This window comes from Sabethes cyaneus, chromosome 3 (genome assembly GCF_943734655.1).
Source record: "Sabethes cyaneus chromosome 3, idSabCyanKW18_F2, whole genome shotgun sequence".
Taxonomy (NCBI): Eukaryota; Metazoa; Arthropoda; class Insecta; order Diptera; family Culicidae; genus Sabethes; species Sabethes cyaneus.
In genome coordinates this window covers 197,937,428-197,955,651 of record NC_071355.1, presented here as the reverse complement: position 1 = coordinate 197,955,651, position 18,224 = coordinate 197,937,428, and the positions used below count along the sequence as shown (strand labels likewise).

General features: G+C 41.5%; 1 protein-coding gene across 1 annotated transcript; it reads right to left on the bottom strand.

Annotated features, from left to right (window-relative positions):
* Positions 1-553: 553 nt before the first annotated feature.
* LOC128740579 (U1 small nuclear ribonucleoprotein 70 kDa-like) lies at positions 554-17,264 on the bottom strand. Its single transcript, XM_053836137.1, has 2 exons — positions 17,177-17,264; positions 554-1,092 (listed from the first exon to the last, which is right to left on the bottom strand). The coding sequence occupies exons 1-2, from the start codon at positions 17,262-17,264 to the stop codon at positions 554-556; spliced, it is 627 nt and encodes a 208-aa protein (XP_053692112.1).
* Positions 17,265-18,224: the final 960 nt, after the last annotated feature.

Sequence of the window (18,224 nt, the reverse complement as noted above, 5' to 3'; positions counted from 1 at the left end):
TTATATCTTGCCGTCTTGTCGTCTCATTGTATTTTCTCTTGTCGCTCGGCGCTTTCCACGAAACAATTCAAAGCTAACTGATATTAATCGTGTCTCTTGACAGTTTTATCACAGACTAACAGACGTAACACTTCGAACAAATTTTCTAACAAAACATCGTTTCATTGACACCCCTAAAACTTGGAAAAAACACTAGCATCACCTGGTGCAGTCTTCGCGCTACGCAGAGTAGGTTGCTATAAATTTAGTAATGCTATAAATGTACTTGTCAATTATCTGACAACAGCGCCAGCGCAGGCGAGCGGCGTTCTCGCGTACCGACTGTTGTTTGAGTTTTGGCTTAAGCGAAAATTTGAAATGATCGTTTTTATTGACGATGGAATGAAGCTTCAGTGTTACGTCTGTTAGTCTGTGGTTTTATCAACACATTACTGAGCTTACCGGGTTCTATTAAAAAACCAGTGAACTACGGAAGGTTTCATTGGATTCTTAGCCAAAATTCTTTGGCTCTCGTCTCTAGTCTCTTGCGTTGCTGTGCTCTAGTCTCTCGTCTCTAGTCTCTTGCACTGTTGTGCTCTTGTCTCTTGTCTCTTTCCTCTCGTCTCTTGTCTCTTGCCTCTCGTCTCTTGTCTCTTGTCTCTTGTCTCTTGTCTCTTGTCTCTTGTCTCTTGTCTCTTGTCTCTTGTCTCTTGTCTCTTGTCTCTTGTCTCTTGTCTCTTGTCTCTTGTCTCTTGTCTCTTGTCTCTTGTCTCTTGTCTCTTGTCTCTTGTCTCTTGTCTCTTGTCTCTTGTCTCTTGTCTCTTGTCTCTTGTCTCTTGTCTCTTGTCTCTTGTCTCTTGTCTCTTGTCTCTTGTCTCTTGTCTCTTGTCTCTTGTCTCTTGTCTCTTGTCTCTTGTCTCTTGTCTCTTGTCTCTTGTCTCTTGTCTCTTGTCTCTTGTCTCTTGTCTCTTGTCTCTTGTCTCTTGTCTCTTGTCTCTTGTCTCTTGTCTCTTGTCTCTTGTCTCTTGTCTCTTGTCTCTTGTCTCTTGTCTCTTGTCTCTTGTCTCTTGTCTCTTGTCTCTTGTCTCTTGTCTCTTGTCTCTTGTCTCTTGTCTCTTGTCTCTTGTCTCTTATCTCTTGTCTCTGTCTCTGACTCTGACTCTGTGTCTGTCTCTGTCTGTTGTTGTTTATCTCTTGTCTCTTATCTCTTGTCTCTGTCTCTGACTCTGACTCTGTGTCTGTCTCTGTCTGTTGTTGTTTATCTCTTGTCTGTTGCCTTTTTCCCTTTGTTATACTATAACAAAGGTTTAGACTTTCGAAATCGACAGTCTGCATTTTCGGCTTTCGACTTTTGACCTTTGACTTTCGATTTGAAGCTTTCGACATTATATTTTTGACTGCAGACGTTCGACTTTCAACTTTAGGACTTTGGACTGTTGACTTTCGGCGTTCCATTTCGACCTTCGACTAAAAACTAGGAATTTTAGAATTTGGAAAGTCGATTTCCAAATTCCAACTTCAGATTTTCGACTTTCGGATTTTGACCTAGGATTCTAATCGTTGCACTTCAGACTTTAAACTTAATGAGTTATGGACTTTGCACGTTTTATTTTTATTGTTAGACTTCGTCACGGTTTGGACGTTTTATTTGGAACTTTACATATTGGACTTTGAATTTTGAACTTCGGACTTCACTTTCGACTGTTGGTGTAAATTTTGGGCTTTGAACTTTGTACTTTGAAGTTTGGATTTTCGGTTTTCGATTTTAGATTCGATGCTTTCGAATTGCACTATCGTCTATTGACCATGTACTTTTCCGGGATTTTGACCTTGAACTTTGAACTTTCACTATTGCGTTATAGATGTTGGATCTTGGATTTTAAACCTTGAACTTTGGATTTGAATCATTGGACTTTTGATTTGGAGCTTTTGACATTCAATTTGAAAGTCAATAATTTTAATTTTTTTTTTTTTGACTTTCAGCATTCAACTCACGACTTTCGACTTACGGTTTTCGATTTTTGACTTTCGAATTTAAATTTTAAATTTTTTACATTTGACTTTTGTTTTTAGACTTGGAAGTTTAGATCTTTGACTTTGGATTTTACACTTTGAACATTATACTTTGAGCATTGAATTTTGAACTTCTGGCTTAAACTTTGAAATTTGAGCCATAAACTTTGAACTTTGGACTGTTAGACTACGGACTGAGAACTATCCAAGTAACAATGTGAGTTTTATTGTACTCTTATGGTGGTTTTCATGACCAATTTTGGCCTTAAATACCATCATAAGAGTGTAATAAAACCCAAATTGTTACCTGGGTATGGACTATCGACTTTCGACTTCCGACTTTCGCCTTAAGTCTTTCGATCTTTGATCTTTGAATTTCGATTTTGAATTTTTTACATTCGGCTTTTGATTTTAAAAGTTGGAATTCGGACCTTGGGCTTGGAAATTTCGAATTTGCACTTTTGACTTTCGATATTCAACGTTAGACTTTCGATTTAGAACTTGAAATTTTGGAGTTTGAATTCGAATTTTAAATTTCGAAGTCCAACACATGACTTTCAGCTTTCGAATTTGGACTTTGAACCCTAACGCTATAGTTCAGACTTTGAACTCTGAACTTTAGGTTGTAAACTTTGGTCTGTTGCACTATGGACTGTGGACTATGGGCTTCGAACTTTCAACATTAAACTTGGAACTTTGAATTTTGAATTTTGAACTTTGAACTCTGAACTATGCACTTTGAACTTTAAACTTTGAACTCTAAACTTTGAACTGTAAACCTTGAACCCTTATCTTTGAACTTTGGACTGTTGGACTATTGGACTGTGGACTGTGGACTATAATCTTGGGGCTTTGGACATTCGATTTTTAAGTTTCGACTCTCGCCTTTCGCCTTTCGCCTTTGGACTGACGACTTTCGAATTTCAAATTTCGATTTTAAATATTAAAATTCGACTTTTGATTTAAGTCTGGATCTTGGACTTTACACTTTCGACTTTCGACATTCGGCATTTAAAATTCGACTTTCGACTTAAAACTTGAAATGGATTGGAGTTCGAATTTCGAATTTTGACTTTCAAAGTTTAATACCTGACGATCGACTTTCAAATTCGGACCTCGGACTCTAAACGTTGTGCTTTAGACTTTGAATTTCGAACTTTGGACTATGTCATTAGGACATTGAACTTTGAACTTTGAATTTTGTACTTTGAACTTTGGACTGTTGAACTAGGAACTGTGTACTATGAACTTTGAAATTTGTACTTTGGGTTTTGCTCTTTGGACTTTGTACTTTGGGCTTAGGACTTTGGACTTTAAACTTTGGACTGTTGGATTACGAATTTTTAACTATAGACTTTGGAATTTGTACTTTGGGCATTGGACTTTAGGTTTTGGAATTTGGACTTTGGACATTGCACATTAGACTTTTCACTTTGGACTTCACACTTTAGATTTTAAACTTTGGATTTTGCTTTGACTTTAACTTTTAACTTTTAACATTTAACCTTCGAACTTTGAGCTTTGAACCTTGCACTTTGAATTTTGTACTTTGAGCTTTAGACTGTTGGATTACTGTAAACTATGGAATATGAATATGGACTATGTGTAATTTATTCTTACAGATACGTATTTCGCCTAAAACTGATTTCTGATTTCTGATTTCTGATTTCTGATTTCTGATTTCTGATTTCTGATTTCTGATTTCTGATTTCTGATTTCTGATTTTTGATTTCAGATCGATTAATAGGCCAATAGTAAGAAAGAATACTTTAGACTCTGTCGACTGTTTGTTTCATAATTTTTATAGTACTTTTTTGGCCTTTTCAGTCTTTTACGGAATTTAGAACTGGCTAGACTGAAAGCCAAAAAAAGTGTGATAAGAAAGAATTTGTGTGCAAATTTAATTCAATTGAGTAATGGAATAGTAAAAAAGCAAAGCCTTGGGCTTAAACGTCTTTCTAAGACATAACCCTTCTTTATCGACATACTTCACAGCCGGCTATTAAAGTACAGGTCAGTTGCGGGGCTAGTGCAACAAGCCTACTGGCTCTATCTAGCAGCAAAGCCTAGACGTGATTCGAACATACGACGACGAACTTCAGAAGTACAGAAACAAGAATTTGATACATTATAAAGCCCAAATCAACCACCAGCATTTCATCGTTTAAATTTAGATCACCATAAAAGCATCCTTCACTCCTCAACGTATCAATGCTGAACGCAAAATCCAGCCAGACTGCCACCCAACTGCATACACAATCCCTCAGGACATTTTTGCAATTCCTCATTCGTTTGTTTCATTGTTGTCCCAAAATAGTGCCATTTTTACAAACCATTATCCCTCACCGTTGGCGTTACTCGTCGACGTACACGGGCGTTTAGAAATGCATGTTTCAACCTATTTTTTCCCTCTAGAGCCATATCTAATCTATCTCAAAAATGTCAACGCAAACAAAGGGCCATCTCATATGGGTAATAATTTCCTCGATGGCAAAATTTTGGGTGAGCTGACATTTCATACGGATAGGCAAAAGCTATAATTGAAAACCCTGTCCTCTATCGTCCCTACTCTCAGCGTGCTTTGTCGGTCAGGCCTGCATCTTCCCGTCATGCGCTTGCTTCTTGTGTGCGTAGTTTTAATTTTTATAGCTTTTGAATCCCCGCATATCCTCACCGAAGGATTAGAAACAACTGGCTGGTGCTGGAGAAAATCCGACAGCCGACAGCAGGCGGCAAATTCAGTTGGGACCAATTGGCCCAGTCACACGGGGAGAGAGAAAAAAAAGCTGATTCGTCACAGCACAGCACAGAAAATCGATACATCCCGACCGAGCTGGAAGGGGAATTTTACGGCGATCCTCAAACTATCCATTACATTATGAGTTTTGCCATGTCAGTCGGTTCGAATTTATAACTAATATAATTATGGAAAATGTTGCACATCTATCGAGAGCCCTCTCGACAGCAGCATGCGATGGTGGCAGGCTAATAACGGTGCGCTCTACGGTATATCCGCATTTTGGGTGAAAACATGTTGGAATTTGACCAGGTGTTAGAATAGGCATTCAGCGGTGAACCGCAAAACACCGCACGAGGGGGATTTTCTGTACCTACCATCAATTGATGGTAATTATTACAGCATCATCGATTGAAAGGTGTCTCTGACAAAAAAATGCGTATATTGGCATTGTAAATAGATATATACTTTTTATGAACTGCATTGATACTTTTTCAGGTTTGATGCCGAGCATCATTGTTGGCAATGAATTTCTAGTTCGAGAATTGTTTTCCTTTCACCTTTGTTACAAAAACCATTGATAAAGATACATTGTTACATTGATAATTGTAAATAGAACATATCCAATGAAAATTCTAGCAACAAATATTGCTTGTTTAATTTAATTTCATTTATTAGTCATGTTTTAATATCATCAACTATTTCATATAATTTTCACGTCCAGCCTCGTGTTGAACGAAACTCATATCTTAAATCCAAACTCTAATGTTTTCGTAAATTATACTTCCCAAACAAGATAAATATTATCAAACTCAATCATCTGCAAGACCAAAACCCATTGTGTCTCAGACATTTCCCAATTAAATGCTTTGTCCGCTCGATTGGATTGCGGTTTTACAAATTAAATATGACTTTACGAGACATATTCCCCCGGCAGACGACGAGAAAGTATAACTACATTGTACCGAGGGAACCCAAATTGATTACATCTCGATCCTACACATTTCCATCTGTGGAAGAGAGAAAAACTCTTACCCCCAACCCCAATGGATGGAAACCTACACCAATGAAGGCACCAACCGAACCGAACGCAAGCAATCCAGCAGTAACATTTTAGGGTTAAACGGTTCTGCTTCCGGCCTCCCGTCCGGCCACGGTGATTCTCAAATTTCAACCGACCTCCGGGGATCAATAAATCACTTTTAATTTTCCATGCTGTTTCATTCGACCGTTCTGCTCTGTTTGCGGAACGCGAAGGCCTTGAAATCTTAAGGAAACCTTTTCCATCCCTTCGGGGCAAATGGTTTACCATACGCATCGTTTGTTGAGGTGGTTCGCTACGAGCTACGAGTGGCTTCAATTAATTTTGACTTTTAATCGGTTGAAGACTGTTCGATTGTGGTTTCGAGGAAAATTATTGCCCATTTTCCTAGCCTCCAATTCAATGCTGAATTTTTCTTCCCTCGCTGACTGCACTCAGCTTCTGTTGAACCACCATCTAGAAGTTCTCAATAGCATCCACTCATTAGCGCTGCAAATGTATATAAATAAACAACTTCATCTCCATAATGAACTTACAACAATATTATTCCAGATATCAGTTTCCGGGGAGTTAACTTCGTTCATAAGCACTGCAAACACGTACCTCGGGGCACAGTTGGCGGTGGAACTCAATCAATGGACAAACAAACAGATGTACGTGTGCAACCGAAGCAGGACGAATAGAAAGGATTGCTTGCTCGACCACAACCCACCACTGCACTGCCACTGAAGACTGCTACCAGTCCACTCCTCCGGATTCCAGGGAAATGCAATTCAATCCATCAATGTTAACAATTAGAGAATGGGCCTGCAGCAATCACAATCGGATAGGTCAAGTTTCTGCGAGGTGTAACTAGCGATAAGCTCCGGTTTATTGGAACTCGTCAGCAGCGGTATCGTTTTTGCTTCGCCTAATGAACTGTAGGTCAAATGATACTTTTTAAAATTATTTCCATATTAAAGAGGTCTCTGTTGAGTTTAGTTAAGTGGAAAACACACTTATCTAACTAGCAAGGAGTTGTCAATCATTTCATCCATCAACACATTTCATTAGAATTAGAATTTGCACAATTCAAGAATCTATGCCAAGTAACTAGTAACACTTTATTGAAATTTTAAATGAAAACATTGGTTATCTTTTACCGCTCAGTTAGCTTCGAGGTACGATGCTGGTCTAATAAGCCAGTCGTCGTATGTTCGAATCTCGGCTAGGTGGTGCTGCTTGGTAGAGTCAGTAGGATCGTTGCACTAGCCCCGTAATTTTCCTGTACTCTAACAGCCGGCTGCGAAGTCTGTCGATAAAGAAGGGTAATGTCTAAAGATGGTATTAAACCTAGGCTTTGCTTTTTTTGGTTATCAATTAAATGATACACCATCACCAATCTATTGTATTTTCACTAAAGAACAGCTGATTTATACGCGTGGCCACCCGCACCACATTCATCCAGATCCGAAGCAACATATGCAAGATAATATACTAATCAAGTAACTAATTGTGCTGAGATCAACGAGCACATCGAACGAGAAGCCAACGATGCCTACTGGCACGCGAGCGACTAGGAGATGTATAGCTCACGCCACTCATGCAAGCGTAAGACAAACAACCGCCGTTGCTGTGTGCAGACATTCTACTAACTACAGACACGCGATCACACAGCCTCATATTGTATTTCCGCAAAGCCCACTCGCGTGTCAAACAACTCGTGTGCAACCAGATGCCCAGTGGCGCACTGGGATACAGATTTTACAGCATTATTTTTTCTTTTCTTCTTCATATTCGTTCTCGTTTTGACTCACGGATGGGAGTGCGAGACCTCGTGAGTGATCGGTGCCAGCAGCTCGAGCTGCAATGAGAATGAAGGCAACGACCGTGGTTGTTAGCTCACACTCGCAAAAACTCATCGCAGTGCATGAATAAATAAGAGCGAAAATCCGAAAGATGCCTAATCTAATCAAATGTCGCTTTTAAACCCAAGTAAATCAACAACAGGATGTTATGCAGACTGTAAATTAACCACCTCTCTCTCTCTCTCTCTCTCTCTCTCTCTCTCTCTCTCTCTCTCTCTCTGGTACATTTCTAGATGGGAGAGCAGAGGGAGAGGGAGAAATGGAATTGCAGCTCAAAAGAAACAAAAAAGGGAGACATCTGGATATTTTCATATTTTGGAATTGAAAAAATACAAAAACGACCAGACGGGCACCATAGATCCGGGAGAGGGTTGGCGAAAGCAGTGGGTGGCATGCAGCCGGAAAACAGAATAAGAAGGAGCAGAAGGAGCAAATAAGAAGGACGGCAAAGGGGTCAGTCCCGGCGTAGTGGTTAGCATTCACGCCTCTCACGCCGAGGACCTGGGTTCAAATCCCAACCCCGCAGAAGTCACAAATGACTCAAGCTGGTTAAAGTGACTATAATCAAACAAACAAAAAAAGGACGGCAAGGCGAAAGAAAAGCCCAAGCGTCGCTGGGAGAAATACAAGGGTGATGCCCTGAATGTTAAAGGTACGGCTCAAAATAACTTATAGAAATTTTAGGGGCTTGAGGGGAGCGTAGCCAAATCAGACGCAATCAAAAAGGCGAGATGCTTTTTAAGCTGAAGAGGGATGGTCAGGAGTTCGGCCTTCAAGGAGCTTGTCAGGAAGTTCATGGCGAATGAGGCAAACGTTCGTGCCTTACCCCAAAAGTCAGTAATCGAATGTAGAGATCTTGCTGAGATCATTGCGGAAGGGGACAATCAGGACCAGAGCTGCCATAAATACAGATATTTGTGCAAGCATAAATTTGGGACCCTGCCGTTTTCTCCGGAGTATTTTATTTTCTCGGTCTAATCTTTTAAATAGCATAAATAGTTTATGGGGTACTTTGAAATTCAGGAACATTAGTAGTGCCAGAAATCACAGCTTCCAAAATAATTGATAGGTCCCAAATTTATGCATGCACAAATTTGTGGCAGCTCTGATCAGGACTCACTGCAGTGAGCTTATTTAAGCTTTATTTTTCCTTAACTTCACGAGCCAAAAGCGATAACTTTGTAAAGAAAGGTCCTAGAGATTTGCAACCTTTTGCAAAAAGGTGTGCTTTGAGTCCTTCAATAATCGCCTAGAACCATATATTCTTGTGAAATGAAACCAACATAAGATAAGTATTAAAAACTTATTTTTAAAGAATTTCCAAAGATAACACTCTACAGCTCTGCAATCGATAGAGATAGAAATGTCATTTTTTTCAGCAAAGTTGTTTGTCTTCACATTTTCTACAACTTTGCCGAAGAAACTATGTGTCTATCTACTCACACAAAAAAGTGGACGTGTATCGAGCCTATAGCAAACGCGAAACACATAAAACGTATGCTTGCCATACTCTCATTTGGGTGGTTGGGGACAAGCGGCATCTACACTAGTTTGTAGTACTCGACCTAAGCTTTAAGGTGAAGCATTGGTTTCATAAATCCACTTTCCCCATTTTCCTCAACAGGCTTGTGAAACTATGTAAATTTAAATCTTGAATATGCGGTAACAAGGCAAGTAATGGTCCAAGAGATTTGCAGTGTTCTGCAAAAACGAGTGTTTTGAATGCCTCGATAATTGCCTAGAACAATGTATTCTTGTAAAATGCAACTAACAAAAGCTAAGTAGGAAAAACTACTTTGTAAAGAAGTTTTAAAGAATATGCTCTATAGTTTAGCACTCGATAAAGATGGAAATTTTATTTCATCAGCAAAGTTCCTTGTTTTTACATTATTTACAACTTTTCCGAAGAAATTATGTCTATATTTTGTAACACAAAAAAGTTATTTTTTTTTATTTTTATTATAGTAAACGATGATTAACTTGTGATACTTTTATATTAAGGGCGATATTCTTACGAACAAAAGTGCTGAAGACCATAAATGATAAAATGAAAGCAAAAGACACTAAGAAAAAAGCATTTTTCGCCCTTTTGGACTACCCCTAAGTAACAATTCTAAAGCCACTTGGTTTTACTTGAATTTTATAAAGGTTTTATTGCGATATTAACCATTACCTCTGGTTTTATTGTGGTATTGCGCAATACCAAGAGGATACGAGTCCAAACACACTTATAGCTGGCTTGGAAACCATATTATAATAATTAGCGGTTTAATGAAATTGGTCATGAAAACCACTATACGTAATAAAACTTGAAATTGTTACTTGGACTGTGCACTGTGGAATACAGAAAGCGTCGATTCGACTCTCGACAGTTATGGCCTACAAGTTTCTTGTAGTAGGCAGAGTACAATTCGGGTGGTCAGTACATTCACTGAGAGTCGCTCTCCGAACCACGACGAAAATGCATGTGCTTTGGTCATCTGGAGAGGAACTACAAAGGCCCTGGACAGATCTGGTCTGTGCTGGAAAGTACATGAGAAGTATACCTATAGCGATCATCAAGTAAGGTTTTAGTAGTAAAAAAAAGCAAAAGGAGTTGAGCTTAAAAGTCAAAAATCTTCGATAAGAACGTTTTTGTCGAGGTACTTAGACTGAGCGTCGAAGTGTGGAAGGGCTTACGAACATATTTGTGAAGGGCATGTGACGCAGCTATGCCGAGAAAACTGGAACCGAAGAACCAACGTCGACCACCAATTTGGTGAAATGAACAACTCAGCAACCTCCGCAGTAGTTGCAGCAGAGCCAGAGGACGAGTACAAAGAGCGAGAATTGCGTCAGACCAAGAAGAGCGTAGGTTGGTGTTGCTAGCAGCAAGAGCCGTATTAAAACGAGAGCCCAAAGCGTGCAACGCGAATTGCTACAAAGGGCTGTGCCGTAAGGCTGATGCCAACCTCAAGGGCACAGCGTACCATATTGATGGAGAAGGTCAAGGGATCAAAGATTACAATGAAGTTATCTCCAGAAAAGTTCAAGGTCATCGTTGAGAGACCTTTTCCGTGAAACAATCCAACGCTATGGCCACCTACACCGTACTTAATTGTCGAAGACGTCGCGAGGGTACAGGTCTCCAACGAGGAAATGGTAGCAGTGGCAAAAGGTAAATAAAGCGCCAGGCCCCGAACGGGATACCTAATGAGTCTCTAAAAGTCGCAGTTCGAGCATTCCCAGATGTATTCAATACGGTGCTACAAAAATATCTGGAGGAAAGTCGTTTTCCGGACACGTGGAAGACGCAGAGGCTAGATTTACTACGGAAGCGGGGCAAAGCCCCTGAAGATCCATCGTACAGATCAAACTATCTACTGGATACACTCGGGAAACTTTTAGAAAGGGTTATCCTCAATAGACTGACGAAATTTACGGACAGCGCGCACGGTTTGTACAAGATTCAATTTGGTTTTTGGAAAGGCAGGTCAACGGTTGATGCCATCCGGCCAGTAGTGGAGAATTTCGGCCTTCTCATATTGGCTAAACAAAAACGAAAAGGCGATCGATGTTGCACCGTGATAACGATAGACGTCAAAAATGCCTTCAACAGCGCCAACTGGGAGGCCATCGCCACATCACTGCACAGAATGGCGATTCCTGGGTACCAGTGCATCTTGAAGAGTTACTTTCAGAACAGAGTGTAAGTCTACGAGACTGCCGTACCGAGGGGTAGAAATCGGTGAACAGCACGGCGGGAGTTCTTTAAGGTTCCATCCTCGGACCGACGCTCTGGAACGGAATGTATAACGCTGAAGCTACCCAAAGGGGTAATGATCGTTGATTTTTCGGACGATATAGTACTTTCGGTAGCTGGTGGGTGTTGAAACCAGGCTTCATTCTCGGTTTTTTGCTCAGTAGACGCTCAATTGACTACAGCGTCTCAACTAAACAGAATTCGAAAAAGTAGTGTAAAGGGCTATTGTAGAGCTTATTATTATCTACACTATTGTTGAAGAAATTATAGTTCTATCTTACGTATTTACGACGCTATGCGATTGCTACCCCGTTGGTAGCGAAATGAGCGCTCTTTTTGCTACCGACGGGGTAGCAGCTCCATAGCGCCGTAAATACAAAAGATAGAACTATACTTTCTTAAACAATAATGTAGATAATTAGCTCTACAATCACCCTTTGCATTCCTTTTTCGAATTCTGTTTAGTTGAGGCGCTGTAGTCAAATGAGCATCTACTGAGCAAAAAACCGAAAATGAAGCCTGGTTGAAACTACCACTGCGGGCCACTGAGACGATCACAAACACAATAATAGAAACATCGGTGCAGGGAGTGAAGCAGCAGACAGCACACCACAAAATGGAAGTGCTGCTGGTTAGTAACTGCAAAGCAGTGCAGTAAGCGAAAATCACAGTAGGAGAGTGCCCATAATTTCAAGCGGGCAGAGAAGTACCGATCGTTGATCGGCTCAACTTTAACAGCCACGCGGGGACTACGCTTGTGAGAAAGCAGCGAAAGCCATAAACGCAACGCAGCGGCTAGAAGACCTAGTAGTAGTAAGCGTTGTCTTTTGGCTAATGCTTTCTTATCGATCCTAAGATAGGGAGGTCCGGCATTGATTTCTACGTTGAAAAGCAAACGAAATGTAGCGAAGCTGAACAGCACATTCCAGCTCATGGCCAGGCAAGCCGCGAGTGCATACAGCACGGTATCATTGGAAGCATTATGCGTCATTAACGGGATGATCACGGGATGAACGGAATCACCCTGGAGGAGTATAGAAAGTGTTACGTAAGAAGAGAAACCAAAGGAGTTCGGAAGCTAGCTCGAGTGGGGTCTATAGCCCCAAATGTCAACAAGAGTACGGTACAGCGTTGAACGGGAGATAGACGCACAGGCTCAGACCGGCCCTGTCAACCTGGTTGAACAGGAAACACGGGGAAGTTAACTCTACCCTGTCGCAGTTTCTATCAGGGCATAGTTGCGTCGGGTAATACCTGCATCGGTTCGAGCACGTAGCGACGTCGGTCTATCCAGAATACGAAGAAGCTGAAGAAACACCGGAACACGTGGTTTTCGAAAGTTCCGCGGTACGAAACGAGATGCCACCCTTGACCGTGGAGAGTATAGTGGGCGAAATGTGTCGGGAGGAAAGCATTTGGAAAACTATCAGAAGCGTTTTAGCGCAGATTATGGTGGATGCTGCAGCTACAAGAAAAGTGGAGGAACGTACAGCGTACAAGCAACACTAACTAGACTGTACTGTACTAGACAGTACTGAGTTTGATTAGAAGCATTGCGAGGATGGAAGTCGGGACGATCGTCATTCCTGCATCGGTACACGTCTCGACAGGTGTACTTGAAATAGAGCAACCAGCACAATGAAGCGGCATCGATTTTGGACAGTAATCCGGTGAGGGTGAACGTGCAAGGATGACTGTTATATCGGTCGCCATCTCTGAATCAGTTCTCGTCTTGACAGACTCATTGGAAACAGAGTGACGAGCACGATTGCTATCTGAATTTCCATCTTTCAGAAATTATATTCAAAATAAGCATCTTTAAGATACGTTCAAACTAATTTTAGAAACAATATTTAACAAGTCACAAGTTGGTATAATAAAAACACGATATATTTCAGCGGATTTGGTGAACTTCAAATAAAAACTTGCGCAAAGTGTATGTTTACTTTCTCGTTTCACTGCCGTTTGGGAATAGAAATCAGATATACGATTCACGTATATAGATATATTCACGTCTGTGAATCTGAGTCATGAAGTCCAACCGTTGAAATTCAAACTTTTGCGACATAAAGGACAACAAAGTTCGAGTGGCTTCGAAATCGCATTACCTCTCATTCGGTTACGGATTAGACAGGTTGCATCAAAGACTAATAGCTCCAACCTGCGGCTAACGGTACACGTCGATACCGATGATGGTTTTCAAAGCGTATTCAAAAAACCACTCCAACCAAACTCACAAAGAACTTTAGTGGCTCTTTTCAGCATGCGATGATTCGGCACATAAAGAGTTGTCCTATTCCGGGCCCGGCAGCAACGCACCACACCACCCGACCCGGAGGCGCAGAGCCGTATTGGAAGACGGAAGTAGTTTTCAGCGACGAATCAGACAAACCGGTGCTGAGCATATTATGCTCTCTAACATTGCTATGGCAAAACCGTGAACTTAGACATAAGCGGATTAGAGCAGCTGATTGATGTTTGATTAGGTGGAAAGTGAAGAGTCATTTTCGGGTCGGTGGATTCACCTTCGTCGCTGACGTGTAGCAGTAGCAACACCGCAGCATGTTGCGTGGGGCTCACGGTGCGCCAGGCTCACGTTTGTGGCTTTCAAACCGGGACATACCTATGTGTGCTTTTGTTTAGGACAATGAAGTGCAAACAGGTTTCATTCACTTTTTCAGCACACGCTGTTTGTACACTAAGAAAAATTTCACTAAAAAATTTCGTCTAATAATATTCAAAAACAATTTCGAACTGTTTGATGAGTTCTCCGATAATTGTGTTATACACAACTGTCACTGTTCTACCACACAGAACACTCGCAACTGCAGAAAGCGACCAATATTTACATTTCATCTTTCCTCCCCTTGCAGAAATAAGTTTTGGATGTGAGACACGTCAGCGAAAGTAAATTAATTATCGTCTCCAGACTGAAAAGCGGGATTAAGACCAGCGACTCGTCGTCGGAAAATGTGTGGTACTCCATACACACATCATCCACACGAGGTGATTTTCGACAACTCGCGTCTGTAGAGCGGTAGATTTCCTCTTACTTCTACCTATGCTGAACAGTTTTTGTTTCCACTTCCTACCATAAACGAATGGAAATTACATGTATCATGCCAGGGTGACACAGATAGAACGAAGAAGTTTGATGCGTTGATGATTAAAATTTAATCTCTGGTGAAATTCTAACAATCATTATAACTGACGGGCATATTTTGTGCCGACTTCAGACTTTAGAAACATCTTTTCAATTTATCTCCAACAGAACAACAGCGAACGCAAATGGCAGACAGAGTTTTCCTATTTTTCATTGCCATCTCATTGTTTCGGGTTTCAGTTCTCTCTCCACTAACTTTATGCGTCTCCATGACAATCACCACAGGATACTAACTACACACGTCTGCTCAATAGCTGAACCTTTTTCGGCTACCACACTCTGATAGCTGCCGGGCTAGCTCCATCGGCTGGGCGGTAGGTTGCGGACCTGGTTGCGAATCGGAATTGTAAATTTTGAAATCGACTCTATCAATAAAGAGTGCGCCCTGTCCCGGCCAGTCTCGACCATTCATTCAATCCCACGAACCAGTCAATCAGTCTCGACGTTGAACGGCACAGAGTGAAAAGGGACACCGGCTCAGTATTAAGTCTTCACTGATGAAAATTGCGCATCGATAGCCGAAAACATTAAGCCGCTCGGGCGGAAAATATTATCCTCTTAATAGAAGCCATTGGAAAAATGTTAAATGAAAACTCGCTCTCTCTCTCTGACTCTGAAATGGCACGTTTTGTCTTGCACATAATACAGACGGTCCACATTTTCCCCCAAACCCCTTTCGTTCGGGATCGGGATGGGCCTTTTATCAGTATGACATCATTTGCAGCAGCCGACAGCGTGTTTGGCAGGCGATATAGTCCTGAATCGAACCAACATTTTCGCATCATAATTGAAACCGATACGACGACGGTCGTGGGGGATTATCGTAATCATCGTAATTTCGTAGATTGAATTGGTTGCAATCCTTTCGCCGAGTTCGCCGAGTGCGAAACCGAATGCGCCCATCGCGGGCAAACATAATTCATGGTCAGAAGTAACAAAATGAATTTTTAATTACCGCGCTCGAATCCGCTAGCATAAGTGCGAATTCGAATAAACATTTTAGTGTGATCTACATGAATTAAATCGTGTTGGGATAATGGATTTGAGCTGATTGGAAATAAACGATAATCCATCTTCAATATGGGCAACTTGGCTACAAAAAGATAGTTAAGGAGAATCTTTTTTCCTCCGATATAATGTTCAATGATAAGCAAAGGGCTGTGATAAGCAAACATTATCCCAATAATGACTACTACAACTATGTTCGACCGCAAATGAAACCTGTTTGTCTCCTTTTTTACGCGCACTAACAAATTGTGACGCATGATTTCGCAGGAAAAAAAACCTCGGGATCTGGGTCTCTTAGGGAAACAGTATTTTTTTCTGGCATCTGTTGCTGCGGCGGCGGAGGTTTTTTTCTCCCACATTGACACAATTCCGCAGCAGCAGCGTTACGATAGCGCATTTTGGTGGAAATTGAATCCTGTTGTACCAACCCATTCACGAGAATGGCGATGTCATTACAGTCAGCGAATGGGCAGAGACAGAGAGAAAGAGTGAGACAGCATGCGGCCCATTTGGGAGAGTCAGCCTGCGGTGGATGATAAATTGAAACCGGATGGACGGACCCACGGACCGTTGGCCGGTTGGCTGGTCGGCCGACGCGTGTTCGGATGGCAGGTTACATGTACGAATGCACGATACTGCCGGTCGATGGGAACTACAGCTTGCTGTTTTTTCCGTGTGTGTTACATTGACAGAGGCTGGGAAATTTAAAAATTGCTTTTTCAATTCAGTTGAATTTTCTGGGAAAAAAGTTGCCTTTGATGAGTGTTTGTGAGTTTAGCATTTGCAGTAAAATGCTTTAAGACTCTCATGAATGATAGAGTTTTTCAAAATTACCGTACATGAGGGGATTGAAGGGTTCTAGAATTGTCTAAAATTTCAACTTTAAGGTTACTTCGCCATGCTTTCTGTTCCCACGGGTCAAGAGCATCAATGAAGACACTAGCCAGCAGCCTCCTTGTGTTATTTCTCGGCCTGGAGTTATTTGGAATTATCCTAGCTAACGCTTAAGTGACCTTCGCCACCTTCTCGCAGGCATAATCAATGTGACAGCATCACTCCCACCCAATTCAACATGCACTACTCTATGGCATCCTCTCTGGCGGTGATTTGTATCTGTTGAACGGGGCCTAAAAGTTTCATCATATGAACGAAACAATCAAGCTGTAGCAAGTTGGATCGAAAGACTTAAACATAGCATGCTCGAGATTGACAATAATTCGAAACAATGAATTAAAGTTGGCTATGCAATCTTATACTAGGAGCAATAATAATCAAACCAATATATTCAATCTGATAGAAATCATCTTCATCATAATCCTGAGAAACTCCAACAGTAAAAGTTCCCTGCTCTCCACTACCCTGCAGGCTTCTGGCTTGAAAAAGTAAAAGAATGTAAAAGGATACCCATCCATCCGGTAATTGATTGAAGGATTATTTTTCTATCCATTATGAATAGATCTCTTGTCCGTCCGTCCGTCCGGGGTTGCCGTCAGTTCAAGCTGTCATACGACTAACCCGCGCCCTCGTAGACAACCATCCAACCAACCAGCCAACAACACTGTATAGACATGACATGATTGCCCCTTTCCCCTGATCGAACCACGGTCAAAGCAATGAAAATCAGAGAAAAACTGTTTCAACTTACCTTTGGCAGCACCGATAACGGCCATTATGATTAGTATCGTCACAACTGCAATCGAAGCCGCTCGATCCATCGTTCTGCCGATGCTCATTCTCACACTGCAGCACTGCTGTACGGAAGACGTCCTCAATGGGGTTTGAAATATTTACACGAATTAGCAATTTCTCACTAACAGTTTTCCTTCCTTCGTCTCCGTCCTATTCCAAGCAATCTGCTTGCGTAAAATCTTCTGTCTTTTCAATTTTCCACTCGCGCGAACAATTCGACATCAAAAATTAATCCCGAGGAATAGTCTCGCAGTTCAATTTGCCGCCCCCTTTCGGTGGGCAATCGATTTCGAAGGGCAATGTCTGTCTGTCTGCCGAGACTCCGGGAGAAGCTCCGAAAAAGGTCAAAACGGTGTTTTCAATTTTCTCAAGTGCATTCACCGTGATTGTCGGCCGCCACGTTTTGCTCCTGACTTATGGTTCAACGGCAGCAAATCACATAATTTCAGCGCTTACCGCCGAAGGCTCCCCGGGCCGGGTTTTAATTGTTCTTCCGGCTGCCCTCCTTTTCGGCTTTCACTACGAGACAACAGGTCAAGCACGTGCTTCAGAATCTTCGATTTCCCGGCAAAGGTCGATTGAATGTTTCACGTTTTTCCTTACTGACGACAAGGACGACGACGTCGGGGGAAAAATCCAATTCCTTTAATTGCTTTTGTACTTCTTTTCAATATAACCTTTGATAGTTTATTCTCCTCCCATTTGCATTCTCTTTGCTCTGAATGTCATGTCCTTCCACTGCCAAGACTGCCGACCGGAACCAGGCAGTGCACTAAATTACACGAAATCCTTTCACACTTTGCTAGTTCGAGCAACCGTCTCTCGTGCTTTCTTCTTTCACCCGACGAGATTTCTTCAATTATGTAATTAGTTTACAGCTTTGACTCGTAGCTGCAAGCTAGAAGTAATTGTCGAGCGCCTTAATATTTAAATTTATTGCGCTACGCAAAGCAGGGAAAAACTTGCCATCCTTGAACTCTTCCTTGTCGGTTTGACTCTCTATC

Coding starts and splice junctions, on each gene's coding strand:
- LOC128740579 (XM_053836137.1), bottom strand. CDS start 17,264: ATGAGCATCGGCAGAACGATGGATCGAGCGGCTTCGATTGCAGTTGTG. Junction 1,093..17,176: donor CGTTATCGGTGCTGCCAAAG/GTAAGTTGAAAC, acceptor AAGAGACAAGAG/ACAAGAGACAAGAGACAAGA.